At 42.2% G+C, this 19,140-nt stretch overlaps 1 protein-coding gene across 1 annotated transcript; it reads right to left on the bottom strand.

The window, feature by feature from the left end:
• Positions 1-239: 239 nt before the first annotated feature.
• On the bottom strand, positions 240-10,760 carry lactbl1a (lactamase, beta-like 1a; the record flags this gene model as incomplete). The annotated part of the gene is made up of 6 exons (XM_080443901.1): positions 240-1,218; positions 3,408-3,513; positions 5,808-6,016; positions 6,995-7,152; positions 7,800-7,906; positions 10,655-10,760. The coding sequence occupies 6 exons, from the start codon at positions 10,758-10,760 to the stop codon at positions 240-242; spliced, it is 1,665 nt and encodes a 554-aa protein (XP_080300027.1).
• Between the last annotated feature and the right edge of the window lie 8,380 nt (positions 10,761-19,140).

Here is a 19,140-nt window from a genome sequence, read left to right as displayed (position 1 = left end):
CTAAATGATAAAAAGCATATTATGATCAGGAAGTGTAATGAGTCCATATAAATGCATTAGCCTCAGCACACAAAGAACATCCCGATATAAAACTGTATAAAAATCAACATTCACACCATCACTTTCCGCTCATAAGCCACATTCAAATATAGGCATTTGTAAGGGCGGTCCAGTGTCACTCATTTATTCAAAGTCTGGCTTGTCAGTCCTACATTTGCTCAATGGAAACATTCGTAGCCTCATTGAGCAAAAATTGGTCTACGAGGTATTCGGTTCACCCCGTAAGTGTTGAGTCCCGGAGAGTCAAACCCCGGTGACAAGCCTTTCTTGTTGAATGGGTAGAAGTTGAAGAGTTGTCTGTCCTGCGCCTCCAGAGACACTGAGGCGCTGTTAACTTTCAGTTTGCAGGGGTACTGGCTCTCAAACACAACCTTGAAGACTCTCTCTTGGAGGAAGTCCAGCCGGATGGTCCGGTATTTGGCCGGCACGGCACTGTCCACCTGCGGGCCAAACTGCTGCATGACCAGCACCCCATCTGAATCCACCTTGATTTCGTAGAACGTCATGTTCCTGTAAGTGAAAAAACCCATGTATGGAGTTGGGTTGGGCGGTGGCCTGAGCGTACGGCGAGCTTCCCTGAAAGCCGCCTCCACGGCGGGGATGATGTGGCTGTAGGCCTTGCTCACCAGGTCCTGGTCCTTCGGCCGCACCCCGGCCATCAGGACCACAAGGCCCAGCTTGAGTCGTGGGACCAGGGAGAGGGTGGCGGCGTAGCCGTCCAGATCCCCGTCCTTCCTCACAACGTCGTAGCCTAGCTGCTCGTTGATCTCCCAGGGTGTGCCAGTGGAATTGGCAAAGTAGCCACTGTGGCAGCGTAACATGGGGGTCAACATAGTCTTGAGGGTCTCCTGCTGAAGCAGGGGCCGGCTGTAGGCCCCCAGAAGAGCCATAGCCAGTTTGGCCATGTCGACAGCTGTGGAGTACATCTGCCCCGCAGGCCGGTACCAGCCCAGGTTGTAGAGGGGAGCCGGTGCTCCGTTGCTGTACACCCCCATGGCCATCTTGCTCTGAACGGCTGGTGTGATGTCAAAACCAGTGTCCTCCATTCCCAGACGCTCCAGGATGTTCTCTGCCACCCAGCTCTCATAGTCAGAGCCAGTCACCTTCGGGGCCAAGACGTTGGCCAACAAGGAAAAGGCCACATTGCTGTAGTGACATCTGAGGGAGGAGAATAAGAATCGTTATCACATACCCAACCTTTATTTGTGCTGAGTGAGGGGGTGATAAATAGACTGAGAGGGTGAAAAACCTGTGCTGATTAGTCAGACCAAACGAACTCTGCCACCAAAAGTGGTTGTTACAGGTAACACAGTCTGGTTCATATTGCCACCTTAACCACAATTATCAACGTTCGATGACTTCGATCACATAGACCAGATAGACCAGAACATACTCTGGGACAAAATATTATAGGTGGGCCTAGTTGGCAATACACTGAACAGCCTTAACCACTTAAACACCAAATGGTTGAGCGGAGTCCCTCAGGGCTCTATACTACTGTATTTTCTGTTTTTTATTATTGTGGGGAAAGCTTTTGCTGAAAATATCGACAAGCTCGACAAGCTCCAACTCGATGCGTTGTGGTGCGTTGTGAGCTTATGCTTGGGTTTAAGTGGTTAATGCTTTGTATGTTTGTGTCAATGGCTGTATTACAGATTGGTATCGACATTGGAGTAAAATATGGCTGTATTTTATGTCCCATTCTCCTCTATTCTCCTCTCTCTATTACATACACTGCCCGCACTAGTCTGTTCAAGAAATGATTTATAGCATTTTAACGTTGCCTTGTCAGAGGCAGATGAACAGAACTTATTTCAGTTAATAAATAAACCAGAGGCTAATAAACTGTGCTAATAATCAGGTACACTATCACCTCAGCTGATAGATGTTTCTGTACCCACAGATACCCATAGATGTTTCTGTACCCACTATCACCTCAGCTGATAGATGTTTCTGTAACAGTATACGGCTGAATCATAAATCCATGTATTTGTTCACTGTGTGTGAACTCAATGCAGACATTAGTTCAGAACTGTTTCTTCAACTCTCAAACCATGTTGTACTTGTCCTATATTAATGACCTTGATGATGTTGATAAATTGTGTGTAATTCTAACTGGTAAACACTGCACTAATGAACGTGCCACTGCCAAAGCCTGTCACCTCTTAGGCTACTTAACAGAAGCTCAAACAGATGCTCTCTCATGAGCGTTTACATTTACAATGTAACACTTTACGATTATATAACAAACTGTATCTGTAACTGTTTTGATAACAAACTGTATGATTGTTAACAACGTGACCTTTTGCAGTATTGTAATGTGCGTTTATTTTTAGGTAATTTTTAGCCTGTTTTTGCAACTTCAAGTTAATCCATACTATCTAATGCACTTCACTCTGCATGATCTGTGGTTTGAGGAGTGGCACATAAATAAAAATGTATCCATCTTTATCTATGTATTAACTCTTAACCTAAATGTTACATTTTCCCAATGTTACATTTTAAACTAAGTGTTAAAGTAATACTAGGTAACTTTTTCAACAAAAAAAGTTAAATTGTATATCTTTTGTGAGTGGCAAATGTTTTCACCCACTCCATGAATTTCACCCCCGAAAGCCTTTTCTATTATATTTTCTATTGAAACGGTGGCTAGGTTAGTCATTCCCGCGAAAAGGACATCATCCGGCCGGAAAACGGAAACGGAAATGCACCGGTTTCCTGTTTGGCCAGGAACTACTGCACCGGTTTCCTGTTTGTCCAGGAACTACCGCGCTAATAACAAAAAGGAATCTCACGCTGTTTTTAAGAGATTGTAGGATTGAGGGTCTCAGCTCACGGTAACTAAAGCTCCACTGGCTAAGAGAAACGATCCACAGATAGTATAAAACAATTAAAAGAACGCTTTTTGAAACGCTTCCGTCTTCCGGTGAAAACAAATGGAATTCTGGGTAACACAGGAATAAACGAACGGCCTGCAGTGACGGTAATGACCAGCAGAGGCTGCTAAAAATCGTTATTTGTGGACCTGCATTGTATTACTTTAAATTTTCCCATGTCATAATGAACCATTTATAAGGTGTATGACATAATGTATGTCACGATTAGTTATGTTAAAATTTGAAAATAGCCGATCTACAAGCAAACAATTGTCGTGATGTGTCACGTTGTTAGCTTGCAGATCTGCTATTTTCAACCATCAGTCAGTAAAGTTGGTAAATGTCCAATAATGCATTCTTATCTTGACTAAAATAGTGAAAATAGCCTATAAATCTATTTTCACTATTTTCTAAATTTGTGTAAAGTGTAAAATAGGTGGTTGAAAGTATATTGAAAATGACAAGTCTTACTTGGTGCCTGGATCTGCAACGAGGACATCATCCTGTAACAACTCCAGGGCTGTCTGTGTGTCTCCGTCCCAAAGGAGACTGGTGCCCCTTAGTCTTCTGGGTAACCCTGAAAAAACATTCAACTTTATAAGTAAAACTAGAGCAAACTGGCCTCATCCTGTGTAGGGAAGAAATGCCTTAATTAGAAATTAATATTCTCAAATTCCTGTGATTTGTGGGCAAAAAAAAAATCAGGTCTTATATGCAGTGTACAATGGACATGTCAGAGGTGACTGGCCACACAAACTGAATGTGGACACTTTGATTACATAATCTTAAAATAACAAACAGGTCAATGGCTGCTTTTGTAAGCATTTGGCATGCACAACGGCTGCTGATTCCCTCAACAAGGATATGAAACCATCAGAGGCATTCTTTGACATTTATTAACTTTACTAATCTGTTGGTATGAGCTTTATCCTTAACAGTGTAGTGGTAAAGACCTCCGCCTCCACGGCCACTTACCCTTAGCAGGCCAGATACTGAATAGCATTGACCTTGACCATGGACTGTAAAAAGAATACCTCCACTGTCTTTGGCTCAGATTTATACTCTATATATGGTAAAAGCTCTGCTAGCACCCCCTAGACCAGTGTTTATCAACCTTTTTTGTGCCAAGGCACACCTGGCATAGCCAAAAAATCCCAGGGCACACCTAGATATACGGTATATATATATATATATATATATAATTATATATATTATACGGTATATCTATATACACACACTAGGGGTGTGCCGATATACTAATTTCACGAAACGATACGATACGATATTGGGCACACAACTTCGATACGATTTCGATACGATACGATACGCACTTTATTATCATGAAAATATATGGGGGAGAAAAAAAGCAAATGCAAACAAATATTTCTGTTTTTGCATTATTCCGACATGCAAACTTGTAGCTTTTCAGCTTCCACTAGCCGTTTTTAATCCAAATAGGGCAATAGTGTGACACCTGACCCGAAAGAAAACAGCATGTTGTCACCCTTTTCACCTCGGGCTGTTTGCATGCCTGATTATTATTATTGTTAAAAAAAAAAGAAAACGTTTTTTTTTTTTTTTTTTTAATTATATTTTTTCAAACCTTCTTCAAACGGCGCGGCACACCTCAGCAGTAGCCCCGGCCCAAAATTGGGACGTTTGCCAGGGTTGATATACACTGCCCTAGACAATAACATGAGAAAGGCAAAATGATTAGGATTGGGGGTAAGGGTATAGGGGGTTGCTGAAGGTCATTCTCCCAAACATCATACAACTATTCTCCCTCTCCACGGAAGCACAGCCACAAAAGCTTCTCTTGTTCAGCATCAGGTTTGGACTTGGTCCATAAAATCCTCCCTGCCTCTCTCCCTTCCGAACACCGCTAGACTCCCAATCAGTTCTTGTGGGTGATACCATTTGTGATAGGAAGTTGATTTATAGCTAATGCACTGCACCTAGTGAAACTCTTTTTGTTATTCTATCCCAAATGTCTTTGTTGTCGTGATTATTTCTTATTCTTATTTTCTGTATGCTACTATTTCAAGGATAAGACTACTAACATGGTTTCAAAACCACACCAATAACCACCCAATAAACACCTCTGGTAGTCAACTTTGCTGACATAATCGGCTGAGTGGTTCCCTTCCCTATATTGGTCCTTACTAGCTAAGTGATTCCCTTCCCTCATCTGACATTAAGCTGAACCTGTGACGTTGACTCCGAGGGAGTCTCCGCAGCAAAATCCTGAGCGTTAATCAGGAGTTAAATTAATACTCAGGATGTCCTTAAAATGGCCATCCCCATGGGTTTCTCCTGACCACCTCTTTTAATCCCGCCAGTCCAGTCGGAGAGACAAACAGGCCAGAGGGATGATTAGCTTTATCTTTAGCCACAAGCCTTTTACTATTAGCTTATCTCTCTATTCATGGAAGCTCAAGGGTCAAGTAAAATGCTATACTGGGAAATGAGGAGACATACCCTTAATAGAGAATGGACACGCATCAATACCTGGTTTTTGACCCCATTCACCTCATTTGCAATCACAGTGATAATAATTATGTGAATAATAATTGTTGGTAAGAAGTTGTACGGAAGAAGCACTCAGTGTATTCCATATCAGTGATTCTAATTACTTTTTTTAATTCCCAGCTCCCCCAGTTTGAAATGCATTAGGCCAAGGATTTCCATTTGATACTTTATCTCATGGGACATCTTCACTGTAAAATCCTCACCTGGCAATTAACAAAACAGGCTGGCAAACAGTCTACTGCGAATCACAGGTCCATTTGGCTCCATTTGTACACTCGCTGTCTGGGGGATTTTACTGTGTTGGACAGTGACATAAAAAAAAATCCTGTTTGGTATAATTACCAGAGAGTTGACTGGCCATGCGGCGTAGGGTGAGTGATGGGAGGCGGGCTGTAGGGTCCCTTGCAGAGATGGGTTCTGGACCCAGTGGGTTCTTTATGGTAAAGTCATCTGCATATTTCTCGAAGGGGTCGTCCAAGGACTGCACCTTTCCTTCCTCCCACAGTTTGTACAGCATCAGGGTTGGAAAGAGCTTGGAGACGCTGGCAATCCTGCAGTTGGAGAGGATACAAATATGTGTCCTTGGGCAACATCAAATATCAAATGAATAGCTTTCGTTCTGAAAGGAGGGATATTGAAAAAGAATCCACACACTCCCACAAAGTGATTTTGAACTTGCAAGACATTTTTCTACCTGTATTAAATAAAAGCACTTCATATTAAGGTATTATCAGTTGCTTGTTACCATGAATATTACTAATGTATTTATTCAAGCATTAATTAAGGGCTTATTGAGACAAACCTCCTAATAGCTTACAGTAATATTATTTTGCTAATTTAATAATGCATACTCAGGAGCTAAAATGTGACTAAAATAAAACTAATAAATTATCAAGATACTAATGCTAACAAGCAATTAATTAAAGATGAATATGTTGAAAAGTAAAGTAAAACAAATGTTACCCTCCAATTTGACTATTTATCTATAGGCTCTCTCTATTGTCTCTTTACATCAGGACAAAACGCTCTTTGCCATAATGAAAATATTCCACGTTAGATAATGTGTACAACTCAGATTATGTTACTCATTTTAATTAGATACTGATTTCTCAGCGTGCAACATCTCTACTGCCCCGCCGGAAATGTGAGGCCTCAATTTAGTAAGTGCTTCAGTCTGTGTGAGTGTGGTCATATGATCTACTATATGTAACTGTGCTAAATGACCAAGGCTTTGGTATAGATGACTACAGTAATCCTAAGCTCAGCTCCAACCTAAAGCCTCTTGTAAATAACATATCTGAACGTAAATTATATAATAACATTTGCCTCAGCTGGAGACCGGATGTGTGGTACTATATTTGATTGTTTGAGAAGTGGGTTAACTAATACAAGGCAGTGTAGAATACAATAGATGGATGGATGGATGGATGGATGGATGGATGGATGGATGGATGGATGGATGGATGGATGGATGGATGGATGGATGGATGGATGGATAGATGGATAGATAGATATTCTTCACAGCTCACCTGTACACAGTGTATTCATTGGGTGGAGGTGAAGAGGGGTCACTTCCGTTCCTCTTGCCAAAATGTCCATTCCACAGAACAGAGTCATTCAAAACCACAATGGCAGATATCGCCGGTAGCTGGCTTTTGTCAATGCTTGTCCTCAAGAGGGTATCTACCTGTTGTGGCATATCAATGGAAAAACAAAAAAATGAAATATGTATTCACTACTTTATCCTTGTATGTCTGTTTCCCTTTTTGTTGTGTTTTTATATTCTTAATCAATAATATTTGTATTGATTTGAATAATTGTGTTGCTTTGAATGGTTTGGAAAGGCAAAAAATAGCAGATCTACAAGCTCACTGACTGAAGTCTAAGCTTATCACCGGAAATGACCCCCCCCCCCCCCCAACTGTTTACTGTAAATATCTGTCTTTCTTATTATTACATGTATATATGATGTTTTTTTTTTGTTTTTCGTGCATATTATTATATATTATTGTTTGTCTTAAAATGTCTCCATGAATTGAATACACAGGACCTTAATGGAAACAAGCCCTGAGGGCTTATCTGGGTTATCCTTTTAGCATTCTTTTGTATAAATCTGTGCCACCGTGCCTTGTTTTTGCAAACTGTTAATAAAGTATTCAATCAATCCAAAAAAAAAAAACACTTTTGAAAAACCTTGAAAGTTTTAGATAATTTTGGAATAATTTAGAAAAGCTATTGTTCTCTTCTCGTCCATACATAGGCTATTAGTTTTGGGGGGGGGTTTACATTAAAAAGTTTGAGAACCACTGTTCTAGGAAACACTTTTCCACGTACCTGTTCTAAGGCCTCCTTCAGCACAGTGATTGGATGCTGAAGTCGAACAGGCTCAGGGAAGCGAGGGCACATTGGTTCCTGTTTCACCTCCTCTGTTACAGTCACTTCTGCAGGCAGATGGAAACAGTATGTTATTGACAGGGTATCATACATGCAGGGGTGTAAAGTTAATTTACTTAAGTGCTGTACTTAAATACTATTTCAATGTAATGGTGCACTTATATAGCGCTTTTATCCAAGGCGCTTTACATAGATTGTGCATTACATTCACCCATTCATTCATACACCGATGGCGGAGGAAACCATGCAAGGCACCAATCTGCTCATCAGGAGCAATTAGGGGTTCAGCATCTTGCTCAAGGACACTTCGACACTAACTCTGGGGGAGCGCCCCAGCCCGGGATCAAACTGGCAACCTTGCGGTTTCCAGTTCCCTCTACCCGGCCACTCTACCCCTGAGCTACTCTACCCCTGAGCCACTGCCGCCCAAATGTATTTCCATTTCTTCATACTTTGATACTACATCTCAGAGGCTAATGTTGTACTTATACGCCACTACAATTATTTGACAGCTTTAGTTCCTAGTTACTTTGCAGATTTAGATGATTAATAATGAATTAAGTTTAATTAATAATTAATACAATTATTAAAAGTAGGGTAAATGATTTTTCTTTGGTTAAAATAAGTGTTAAATAGCTCTATATTCTGATAGTACTCATTGCTTGTTCAGTAACAGGAGTCTCCATGTCTCTCCAGCTCTTTAATAATTAAACAGAAAATGCATTTTCAGGTCAGGACACCAATTGTATCCAATCATAGAGAACTCAGTGCAAGTGGAACTCAGGACAAGTGACATTGGAAGTGATGACACAAAGAAACGAGCAGTCAAAATTGGAATTGGAACACTTTCAAAATGAAGCTAATAAATGGGTAATCTCTCCTGATTGGCTGAGATTTTGTCACCTACTGTACCTGAAAATCTATTTTCTGTTTATCAAAGAGCTGGAGAGACACGGAGACTCCTGTTAACTGAACAGATGCTCCATAGCAATGATTAACAAAAACCTTTTTGTTTTAACCAAAACATATCACTTACCCTACCTTTAATTAAACTCAGTTATGAGCTTGTAGAGCTGCTGCTTTTGAATAGCCAAACTATAAAACAGGGCTTAAGAGGTTAATGATCAATAATTATAGTCCAGTAGCATGATATGTGATTCTTAAATAGGCATTCTGGATTGTTACGTACATTGCCGCCAGGCACATGATTCACTGTTTTGGGTTTTCTTCCCTCTGCTTTTTGCCCTCTGTCTATCATTCATTCCCAGGTCCAGCCCATGCCCTCATCACTCCATCATTCAATCAGCATTCTACTTCACCTCCCACCACCGATTGCTCCTTCAGTCATCAGTCCACCAATAATCTCCAGCCACCTCCTATATTAAACACCTGTGTACTGCTATCTGCCTCTTTCTCTCCTGCCATACCTCCACTGTTCAATACATCACCAAATATATTGTGATCTACTACATACCTGTACTGTTTTAGTACAGTGTTGTTCTCATGACAGCTCGTATAACTACTACCTCCAACATTGTATGAGAAACATGCATTTATCCAGCCATACACTCATTGTTGATAGACTATATCTAATTCATGTATTGATTGGAGATACAATTACAATTCACAATTGAGGCATTTAGCAGACTCTCTTATCCAGAGCGACTTACAATAAGCAAAATAATCACATGCATAGAATGCAGAGAGACAGTGTAGTGCCTCAAGAAACTAGGATTCCATGAACATGCTTCTGTCTAAACAAAATGCCATCTAAATGACATTCTTAACATTGTGGTCAAGAAAACCAATCTAAGTAGCAGAAACGTGAGAAGGAGGAACCAAGATATGTCTCTACGGCAGCCATCTCTTGGTCAGTTGCTAGCATCAATGGGGGCAGAAGGTGGCAGGAAGGGGTACAGGGAGAGTGAAGTGCTAGGGGGTGAGGTGGAGTCTGAAGAGATTACGGCAGAAAATTAGAAGTGAGTCTGCAGTTCTGACTGCAATGGGGAGTTTGTTCCATAGTTTGGGAGCCAGGAGGGAGAAGAGACTGGGATGTATATCCATTCATATTTTCACTGTTTATTAAATATACAGCATATTAATGTATGGTAAGACCCAGAGCAGATATATATAGTGTCAGATATCTAGTTTCAGAATCTACAGTATAGATTCATTATTTTATTTATTACATTTTGGTGTGGCTCTTGACCATTACTGTACCTGTACTTCTCCTGAGGCCTGTGTTACTGCAGTGTGCTATGACATCTGAATGTCCCTTATCTTATCTTATCATTATCTTTACAGACCAAAGGAAGACCCTCTGTTTGAAACACTATACGCTTTGTTGTATTATTCAGGAACGCCCACTATTCAACCCCCACCCCACCCCCCGTCTCCCATGCCAAGGTTTAAAGCCTGCTTTAAAGGGGATGGTAATCCTTGCTGTGACAACGTCCAGCTTTGTGTAATCCCACTGCCGCCCCTGCAAACGAGCAATTACGCTAAAAGACGCTAAGGAAGCCCAATGTCCAAAAGTGGTTCTTGTCAGCTTCAAAAAGTAACCCCCAAAGCCCAGAAATAACATGTGTGTTGGTGGGGGAATAGTTATGTGCATCAGGTCTGTTACTGGGACCCAATAGTATATGATTGTTGTTGTTTTAAAGGAACCCGCACAGCAACATCCTGAGTGTTAATTTCACACAAACGGACATGTTTAGGTCTATTTTACACTCTGAGTTAAACTTACACTGTGTGTGTGCTACTGTAGGTAAACATGGTGTGAGGGAGTGACTTACCTATCACCATCTTTGGCATGCGATACTGCCATATGAAGCAGCCAGTCATGACCACAGAGATCAGAAAGAAGACCACCATACCCAACTTGGTCCATTTGACCTTCATCTTGCCAGTTTGGATGGTAACGTTAAGGGTTGGTCAGGGCTGGTGGGAAAGAAAACCTAACATCAGCGATAATGGCAGGAGGCTACTAAGGAAGGAGTGGATCATATTGCAGAGCAAACCACTTCACTCTTTAATTAAGCATCAGATGTCTACAATTGATAGTTTTCTTCATGGGCAGTCTCGCATTCTTCACAGGTTTAAATGTGTTTTACAGATTATGTGAGCTTTTTCTGCACACTTTAAAATCAGAAGCTATCATTATCACACATTTCTCATTTACTTTCAAAATACATTCTGACTGCAAATTACAACATAACAAAAAGCTTTCTCAAACCAGTATCCTTTGAAATTCACTTTGCAACAGAGATTATTTACCACTAAAACTGACTCACCTGAGAGGGGGAAAAAGAAGAAAAATGCCTCAAATCCTCATCAGCACATGTTCATAAACAACGTCTGCAGAAGGCAGGTAGCCTATCCAGAAGGGTCATTTTACAGTGACCTGAGACACCAGTGTAGGAGTTGTCATCAGTGGAGTTAAGAGAATCACTGTTCCTGAGCATTCACTCCCCACCCACTCACTGCCACCTACATGCATTTAATCCTAACCATGATCCCTGGCTTGAATCGGGATACACGGGTGATTCTCTCCCCACAGGCGCCGTGACATCATAATCTCCTGAGATGGAAGGCTGCAAAGCAGCAGGACGGAGGAGGGTGTCAGACAGTGGGTAAGCCCTTATCCTGAGCAATCAAATCATTTCACATCAGCTGGAATATTCCCAGTAGCCTAGTGGACAAAGTATTGACCCCAGTGCTTGAGTTAAAGTAGATAGCCTACTCCTGGCGAAATATTACTCAACTAGTGAAAGTTGCTCTGTCAAATATGTACTTGAGTTAAAGTACCAAAAAATATATTTAAGTACTCAAAATACATCATGCTGTTAAAAATGTTTAATATCAATGCATTCCTGTATTAAAATGTAGACATTTTCCAGAAGAATTCAAAGATTTTCCAGAAATTTTAAAAAAATAAAATAATAGTGAGAATAGTAGGTTAGATTCACTGTCAACACCCAAGTTTGGGAGATAAAGATGCTGTTGATGCTTTCTTCTTTGGTAGGAGACAGCAGCACCAGATCATATGCAAACAGTAGGCATTTGACTTCTGTGTCTACAAGGGGGAAGCTGGCTCCCATGTAGAGGCTACCCTGGATAGGGTGGAGGAGGTGATGAAGGTGCGTAAGCTGGACGCTATCAAGTCAAGTCAAGTAAAGTCATCCTCCCCCAAAAGGACACACACTAGACTTCGGTCTTTTGTGCCGTTAGGTGTGATGATGTATAATGATGCACACGATGGTCACTCTGCTCGTTCAATAGACTAATTAGCTAATTACAGTTTTTCACAATTGTTAACACACAAAAAAAATCGGCACAATTTTCACAACCTTAACTTCATGTACTAATCGTTCGACCCAATTTGGCACTACTTCACACTCCCTTATCTGCATTAGACTCTGACTTTCCTTCTTTACACTCTGATGTCAATTACATTATCACCTTGTTGTCCAAACACTACACACAATGTTCAGTTGTTGCACACTCTTCTCACGTAAAATCTCAAAGCAACAATCTACAACCCACCTTGTTGTCCAAACACTACACACAATGTTCAGTTGTTGCACACACTTCTCATGCAAATTCTCAAAGCATCAATCTACAACACACCTTGTTGTCCAAACACTACACACAATGTTCAGTTGTTGCACACACTTCTCATGCAAAATCTCAAAGCATCAATCTACAACACACCTTGTTGTCCAAACACTACACACAATGTTCAGTTGTTGCACACACTTCTCACGTATCTCAAAGCATCAATCTATAACACCTAAATATTCAAATCTCTAAACATTCAAGTTTGGTGAGCAATTTGAAATCAGGACTGCAGCATAAAAAGGCCTTGAGCCTCTGTTTTGTTTGGTGCACAATGGAACATTTTGAAGAAATCAACATCCAGAGAAGGAGAGGGGTAAGAGTGAGAGGAGGAGGAAGAGGGAGAGGAGGAGGAGGAGGGAGAGGAGGAGGAGGGAGAGGAAGAGGAGGTGGAGGAAGAGGAGGTAGAGGAGGAGGAGGAGGAGGGAGAGGAAGAGCAGGTGGAGGAAGAGGAGGTAGAGTAGGAGGAGGTAGAGGAAGAGGAGGTAGAGGAGGAGGAGGGAGAGGAAGAGGAGGTGGAGGAGGACAAGGAGAAGAAGGAGGAGGATGGAGAGGAGGAGGAGGTAGAGGAGGAGGACAAGGAGAAGAAGGAGGAGGAGGGAGAGGAAGAGGAGGTGGAGGAGGACAAGGAGAAGAAGGAGGAGGAGGGAGAGGAGGTGGAGGAGGACAAGGAGAAGAAGGAGGAGGAGGGAGAGGAGGTGGAGGAGGACAAGGAGAAGAAGGAGGAGGAGGGAGAGGAGGTGGAGGAGGAGGAGGACGACAAGGAGAAGAAGGAGGAGGAGGAGTAAGAAGAAGGAGAACGGTCATCTCCAATGAGATTCGGGCCACTGTGGTAGACCATGTACTCAATCATGGTTTGACCATGAGGGAGGCTGGCCAGAGGGTCCAACCAAATCTGAGCCGCTTCACTGTTGCTGCCATCATCAGAACCTTTAGGATGGAGAACAGGTACTATAAATCTATTTGTCTTGTGTACTTTATGTAATACTGCATATCAATAGAATACAGTGTACTCACAGTATTATTATTTTCTTGGCAGGACTGAAAGAGAACCACACCGTGGAGGAAGAGCACGGACTTTCACGGCCGAACAGGAGACTACAATAGTCAATATGGTTCTTGAGAACAATGCCATTACACTCAAACAAATACAAACTAGGATTCTGGCTGACCAGGCCATATTCGGGAACATCCAGACTGTCAGCCTGTCTACAGTGGACCGTATCCTTCATAGGAATGCTTTATAAGGATGAAGCAAGTGTACAGGGTCCCATTTGAGCGGAACACAGACCGTGTCAAGGATTTACGGCGAGAGTTTGTGCTTGTAAGTCCCATACATTCAGCACTGATACATGCATGTATTGTACAATTCCAATATTTTTCCTTTTCTACAATGTCTCACTGTAGCCCACTGTGTTGACCTCTCTGTGTGACTGTGTCCATACTGTAACTTGCATTCTCATGCTGTCTGTTTCAGCGGATCCAGGAGCATGACACAGCCAATGAACTATATGAATATATTTTTATGGATGAGGCTGGATTCAATCTGGTGAAGAGGAGGCGCCGGGGCAGAAATATCATTGGCCAGCGGGCCATTGTTGGGGTCCCCGGCCAGCGTGGTGGGAACATCACCATGTGTGCTGCCATGAATCACCATGGGATCCTGCATAGTCATGCCCATCTAGGGGCATACAACACTGCCCTTCTCCTTGCCTTCCTGGATGGCCTGCATGACATGTTACTGTAGTACCACCAGACCACATAGATGACCAACAGAGGATCGATTATGTTGTCATCTGGGACAATGTCAGTTTCCACCGGGCTGGTGCAGTGCGTGAGTGGTTCCAGGACCACCCACATTTTTCTGTTCTGTACCTTCCACCTTATTCGCCTTTCCTCAATCCCATTGAGGAGTTCTTTTCAGCTTGGAGGTGGAAGGTATACGAACGGAACCCACAGAGCCGGGTCCCACTGCTCCAGGCCATGGAGGAGGCTTGTGGCGACGTCACTGTTGAGGCCTGTCAGGGCTTCATGCGCCACTCGAGGCGTTTCTTTCAGCGCTGCTTGGACAGGGAGAACATTGCATGTGATGTGGATGAGGCTCTCAGGCCAGACGTGAACCGAAGGCTTGATGCCTAAATGTATGCCTAATGTAAAGCAATAAAACTTTTTTGGCTGCATATTTGTGTTTTGTTTTATGTTTGACTATGAAAAAAGTAGGCCTACATACACTGAGTCATTTTACAAAAGAAATTGTCAATGTCATTCATATGGTGTGTTCCATTTCTATGATTGTGTTTTCAATTTTGCCCTGCAGTGTGCTGTAAATGTTTGGTAGTGTGCAGCACATGCTTATCGTGTGTACTGTAATGAATGGTATGTGTGTGTCATTTGAAAATATGGCTGTGTGTACCAAATGAAAACAGTTCCATTTTGTGAACAGTTTGATGGCAAAGAGTCATCTTGCAAAGGCAGTGTAGGGTTTAGCATTTTGTGTGTGAGGTTTTCAGTTTTGTGTGTGCAGTTTTGAGAAAGCCGTTATTGTTTTGAGAAACGTGTGTTAACAATTGTGAAAAACTGTAAGTAACAGCAGTTCTCTACAGTAAGGACACTATCTGACATGGTTACTGTGTGTGCTCCTATTATTTATTTTGTTGTGCATTATGCATGCACTGTTGAGGGTGTATAGTATGTATTTTGTTCATTATTGTCTCCGCCAGGCCGAAAGGCATGGCGAGAGAGTATGTTTTACCCTCCGTCCGTCCGTCCGTCCGTGTGTGTGTGTGTGTGTGTGTGTGTGTGTGTGTGTGTGTGTGTGTGTGTGTGTGTGTGTGTGTGTGTGTGTGTGTGTGTGTGTGTGTGTGTGTGTGTGTGTGTGTGTGTGTGTGTGTGTGTGTGTGTGTGTGTGTGTGTGTGTGTGTGTGTCCTGTCCGTGTGTTACCAGCTAATCTCCGGCACCGCTGGCCCGGTCGCTGCGAAACTGTGCACACACACTCCCTGGATGCCAATTCAGAACCTCTGCCTCAAATTTTTCACATGGGCCTGTTATAGCGCCACCAGGAGGCCGATTTGTGCAAAACCCATTTTTTAATATTACTCCTACAGATTTTATCCAAACGTCATGCAAATCGGTGCACAGTATCTCTATAGTCATGTGATCAACACGGATCTGTCCGATTTCCCATATTCCATCCTCATTGGCTAAGGTTGGCTTCCAAAATTTGCAGGATGGGTCCGTTTTGAACAAAATGCCTCAAATCATGAACGCAGCTTGCGATTTCCGTGAAATTTCACAAACACATTCCCACTAGGCCGAGGAAGAAATGCCATTTGACATTTTTCAAATCAGCCTCATGGTGGCGCTATAAAAGGCTGATTTGTGTTTTTAACTATAACTGCACCGATCTGCGTGAAACTTTGCACGCACACTCCCTAGAGGCCAAGGAAAAACATCTGCCCTGCATTTTTCACATTTGCCTTTTATAGCGCCACCAGGAGGCCGACTTATGTAAAAAACATTTTTGGATATTAAGCCTTTTTTTATCCAGATTTTATCCATTTTTTTTTTTTAATCCACAAATCGGTACACATGATCTCTATAGTCATGTGATCAAGATTGAACTGTTTGATTTTTCATATTTCATCCTGATCAACATCTAAAGTTTGCAGAAGTGGCCCGTTTTGAACAAAATGCCACATATCATGAACGCAGCGTCCGATTGAGGTGACACTTTGCACGCACATTCGCACTATGTTGAAGAACAAATGCCACCCTTTAACATTGCCCTATTATAGCGCCACCAGGAGGCCGGTCTTTTCAACACTTTTCTTTTTTGTATTACTCCTACAAATGTTGTCCAATCATCATGCAAATCGGTACCCATTATCTCTATAGTCAAGTGATCACGATGGTTCTGTCCGCTTTTTCATATTCCATCCTGATTGGCGAATTCCGAACATTGTTGGCCAACAATAACCTACCTGACCTGGCGGAGACCTGTGCTCCGAGGAGCACTTTTTCTAGTTGATGGTGTTTCTTTTGAGTGTGCTGTATCTACAGTACTTGTCTTGCCCTGTAACTGTATCTTGGTCAGTATCATGTCAGTATCATGGTCAGTATCATGTCAGTATCGTAGTCAGTATCAGGGTCAGTATCATGTTCAGTCTCATGTCAGTATCGTAGTCAGTAGTCAGTATCATGTCAGTATCATGTCAGTATCATGGTCAGTATGTCAATATCATGGTCAGTGTCATGTCAATATCATGGTCACTGATGTATGTTAAAGAGTGTTGGACTGCATCCCTATCTAACCCCCAGCTTAGGGGAAAGAAGTTGGTCAGTTTTTTCACCAATCTTGACCGCACACTTAGTTAGTGTACATTGAATTAAAGGCTTTTTAAAGACATAAAAACAGGGTGCTTTTGTTTTGGTTGTCAAATAGAGTGCTGAGGGTGAAAATATGATCTGTTGGATGCTTTGGTAAGAAGTCAGTTTGATTTGCCCAGGACATTATTTTCTGTGAGTAAAATCAATATTGATCAGTGACTGATCAATCAGTGATCATCATACTGAGGTTGCTGATGATGACACAGATCCCACTGTAGTTTTTGGGGTCGCATTTGTCTCCACGTTTGTAGAGTGGCGTTATCAGTCCTTGGTTCCAAACATCCGGGAAAATCCCTGAACTAAGGACAAGTATGTTGATCTGACTAGGTCATGTGTGCACCTTCCAGTTCAACCAGAAGAGGGCAGTGTGTGCTACAGTATAACATGCACTTCAACTCTCTCTCTCTCTCTCTCTCTCTCTCTCTCTCTCTCTCTCTCTCTCTCTCTCTCTCTCTCTCTCTCTCTCTCTCTCTCTCTCTCTCTCTCTCTCTCTCTCTCTCTCTCTCTCTCTCTCTCTCTCTCTCTCTCTCTCTGCACGCACGCACGCACGCACGCACGCACCGCACCACACACACACACACACACACACACACACACACACACACACACACACACACACACACACACACACACACACACACACACACACACACACACATAAAGAAATAAATTATGGGATTAATAATAGCCCTGTATTGCTGATGGGCAGACTATAAAAAACTAGAAAAAGTTGCGTGGAGTGTACATTTAATGTATGTGCAGGCTGGTTCTGGCTGTGTCACCAGCATGCATTTGTGTGTTAGGTGGGGGTGCGGTGGGGAGGCCTTGAGGTAGTCTCAGGCCCAGGGGCCCATGGACTCAGGATGCGGCCCTGCATCAAAGTAGCGACTCCATGTAAACACCATCAATTTATTAGTTGGGCCTTCGGTACAAGACCTTCTATACAGAACATGTGGAGTACCTCATGGCCTAGGGCAAACCATGGCTTATGATTAAGTGGGACACCCCTCTGCCCAGCTTCCTAGAACCACCAGCCACAAAGCATTTCAGTATTTTTCAAGGGTTTTATTAAAGGCCTGTAGCTTCAGGGAGGGCCAACAGCCAAAACAACAAGCATAAGGAAACTAAACATGAACAACCTACTGTAAACTTACCTAATCAAATCAAAAGTGACCAAAAGACAGATCATTAAACTAACACTAAAAAGGTTAAACATACAGGCTTCCCAGCCCTTAGCTGTAGCAAAACATGTGCAGAAAACACTTATATACTATAGCAGCAATAGTAACAGTACTGCAGTTACCTATTATTTTAAACTAAGGCAGCTAGTAGTCACACGTAGTAGTCACATCAAAATGACAAATGTGCAAGATACCTTGTATCTATATACTGTATTATATATCAGCAACAACAGTTTCCCTGTAGATTTTTATACTATTACAGTGGTATAGTAAGATCATCAATATAATATGTACAATTGTGCAATGTTGTGTTGATCAAGAGACTACAGTTCCTAGTGCCAAACCCACTTTATATTTTATAGTCTTTCCTTGAATGGTTAATTTTTTCTTTCTTTTTTTCCCTCTCTTTTTGCCTTATCTCCACGTCCTTATTTATGTCTCCGACAGCTGCCGGGTAGAGGCTTTTTCGAAGGCCCTCTTTGAGACACCTCAAGCGCTTGCCAGTCTGCATCATCTCAAGCAGACTGTTTTCGGGGCGTTGCTGATTCTTTTAGCCCTCCTCATACTCTGTCATTATACTGTATATCATCTGCTGTCACATACTATATATATCTGACACTGCCAGATATATAATATATGACAGCAGATGACAGTGGCATAAGGGGGCTCCCTATGGTATGTTCAGCCAAGCGCACCACCTTCTGAAGGTCCCGAGAGTGGCTATTTCCAGGTGGTAGCAGAATAGAATGACTTCAAGATTTATTTTGTGACAACTTGAATTTCCTTAACTGTCTAAGGTGGTATAGGCCTCACCTTGCTTAGAGGGTACTGAAATCATATTTTACTGACATCATTGTTGAGTCAAAACTCAGGAATGGAGCTTTGTTGCAAATCCTCTTCCATATAGTCAACACTACACCTACTCTGCTCAAGTAACTACACTTCCCAGAGTGCAGAAGCAAAATGGCTGCTCGTTACCAGATTAAGGGTACCTGAGAAGGAATGGAGGTTCTCAGTCATTCCAAACAAACTTCAGAGAGAAGAAGCTCAAAGTTCCACTCATGGGTTCAGTCCAAAGACGCCAATGGTCGGGGAA

Source organism: Gymnoscopelus braueri (genome assembly GCF_963280865.1).
Source record: "Gymnoscopelus braueri genome assembly, chromosome: 12".
Taxonomy (NCBI): Eukaryota; Metazoa; Chordata; class Actinopteri; order Myctophiformes; family Myctophidae; genus Gymnoscopelus; species Gymnoscopelus braueri.
The sequence above is the reverse complement of the archived record's forward strand: the minus strand, read 5'-3'. Positions and strand labels throughout refer to the sequence as shown.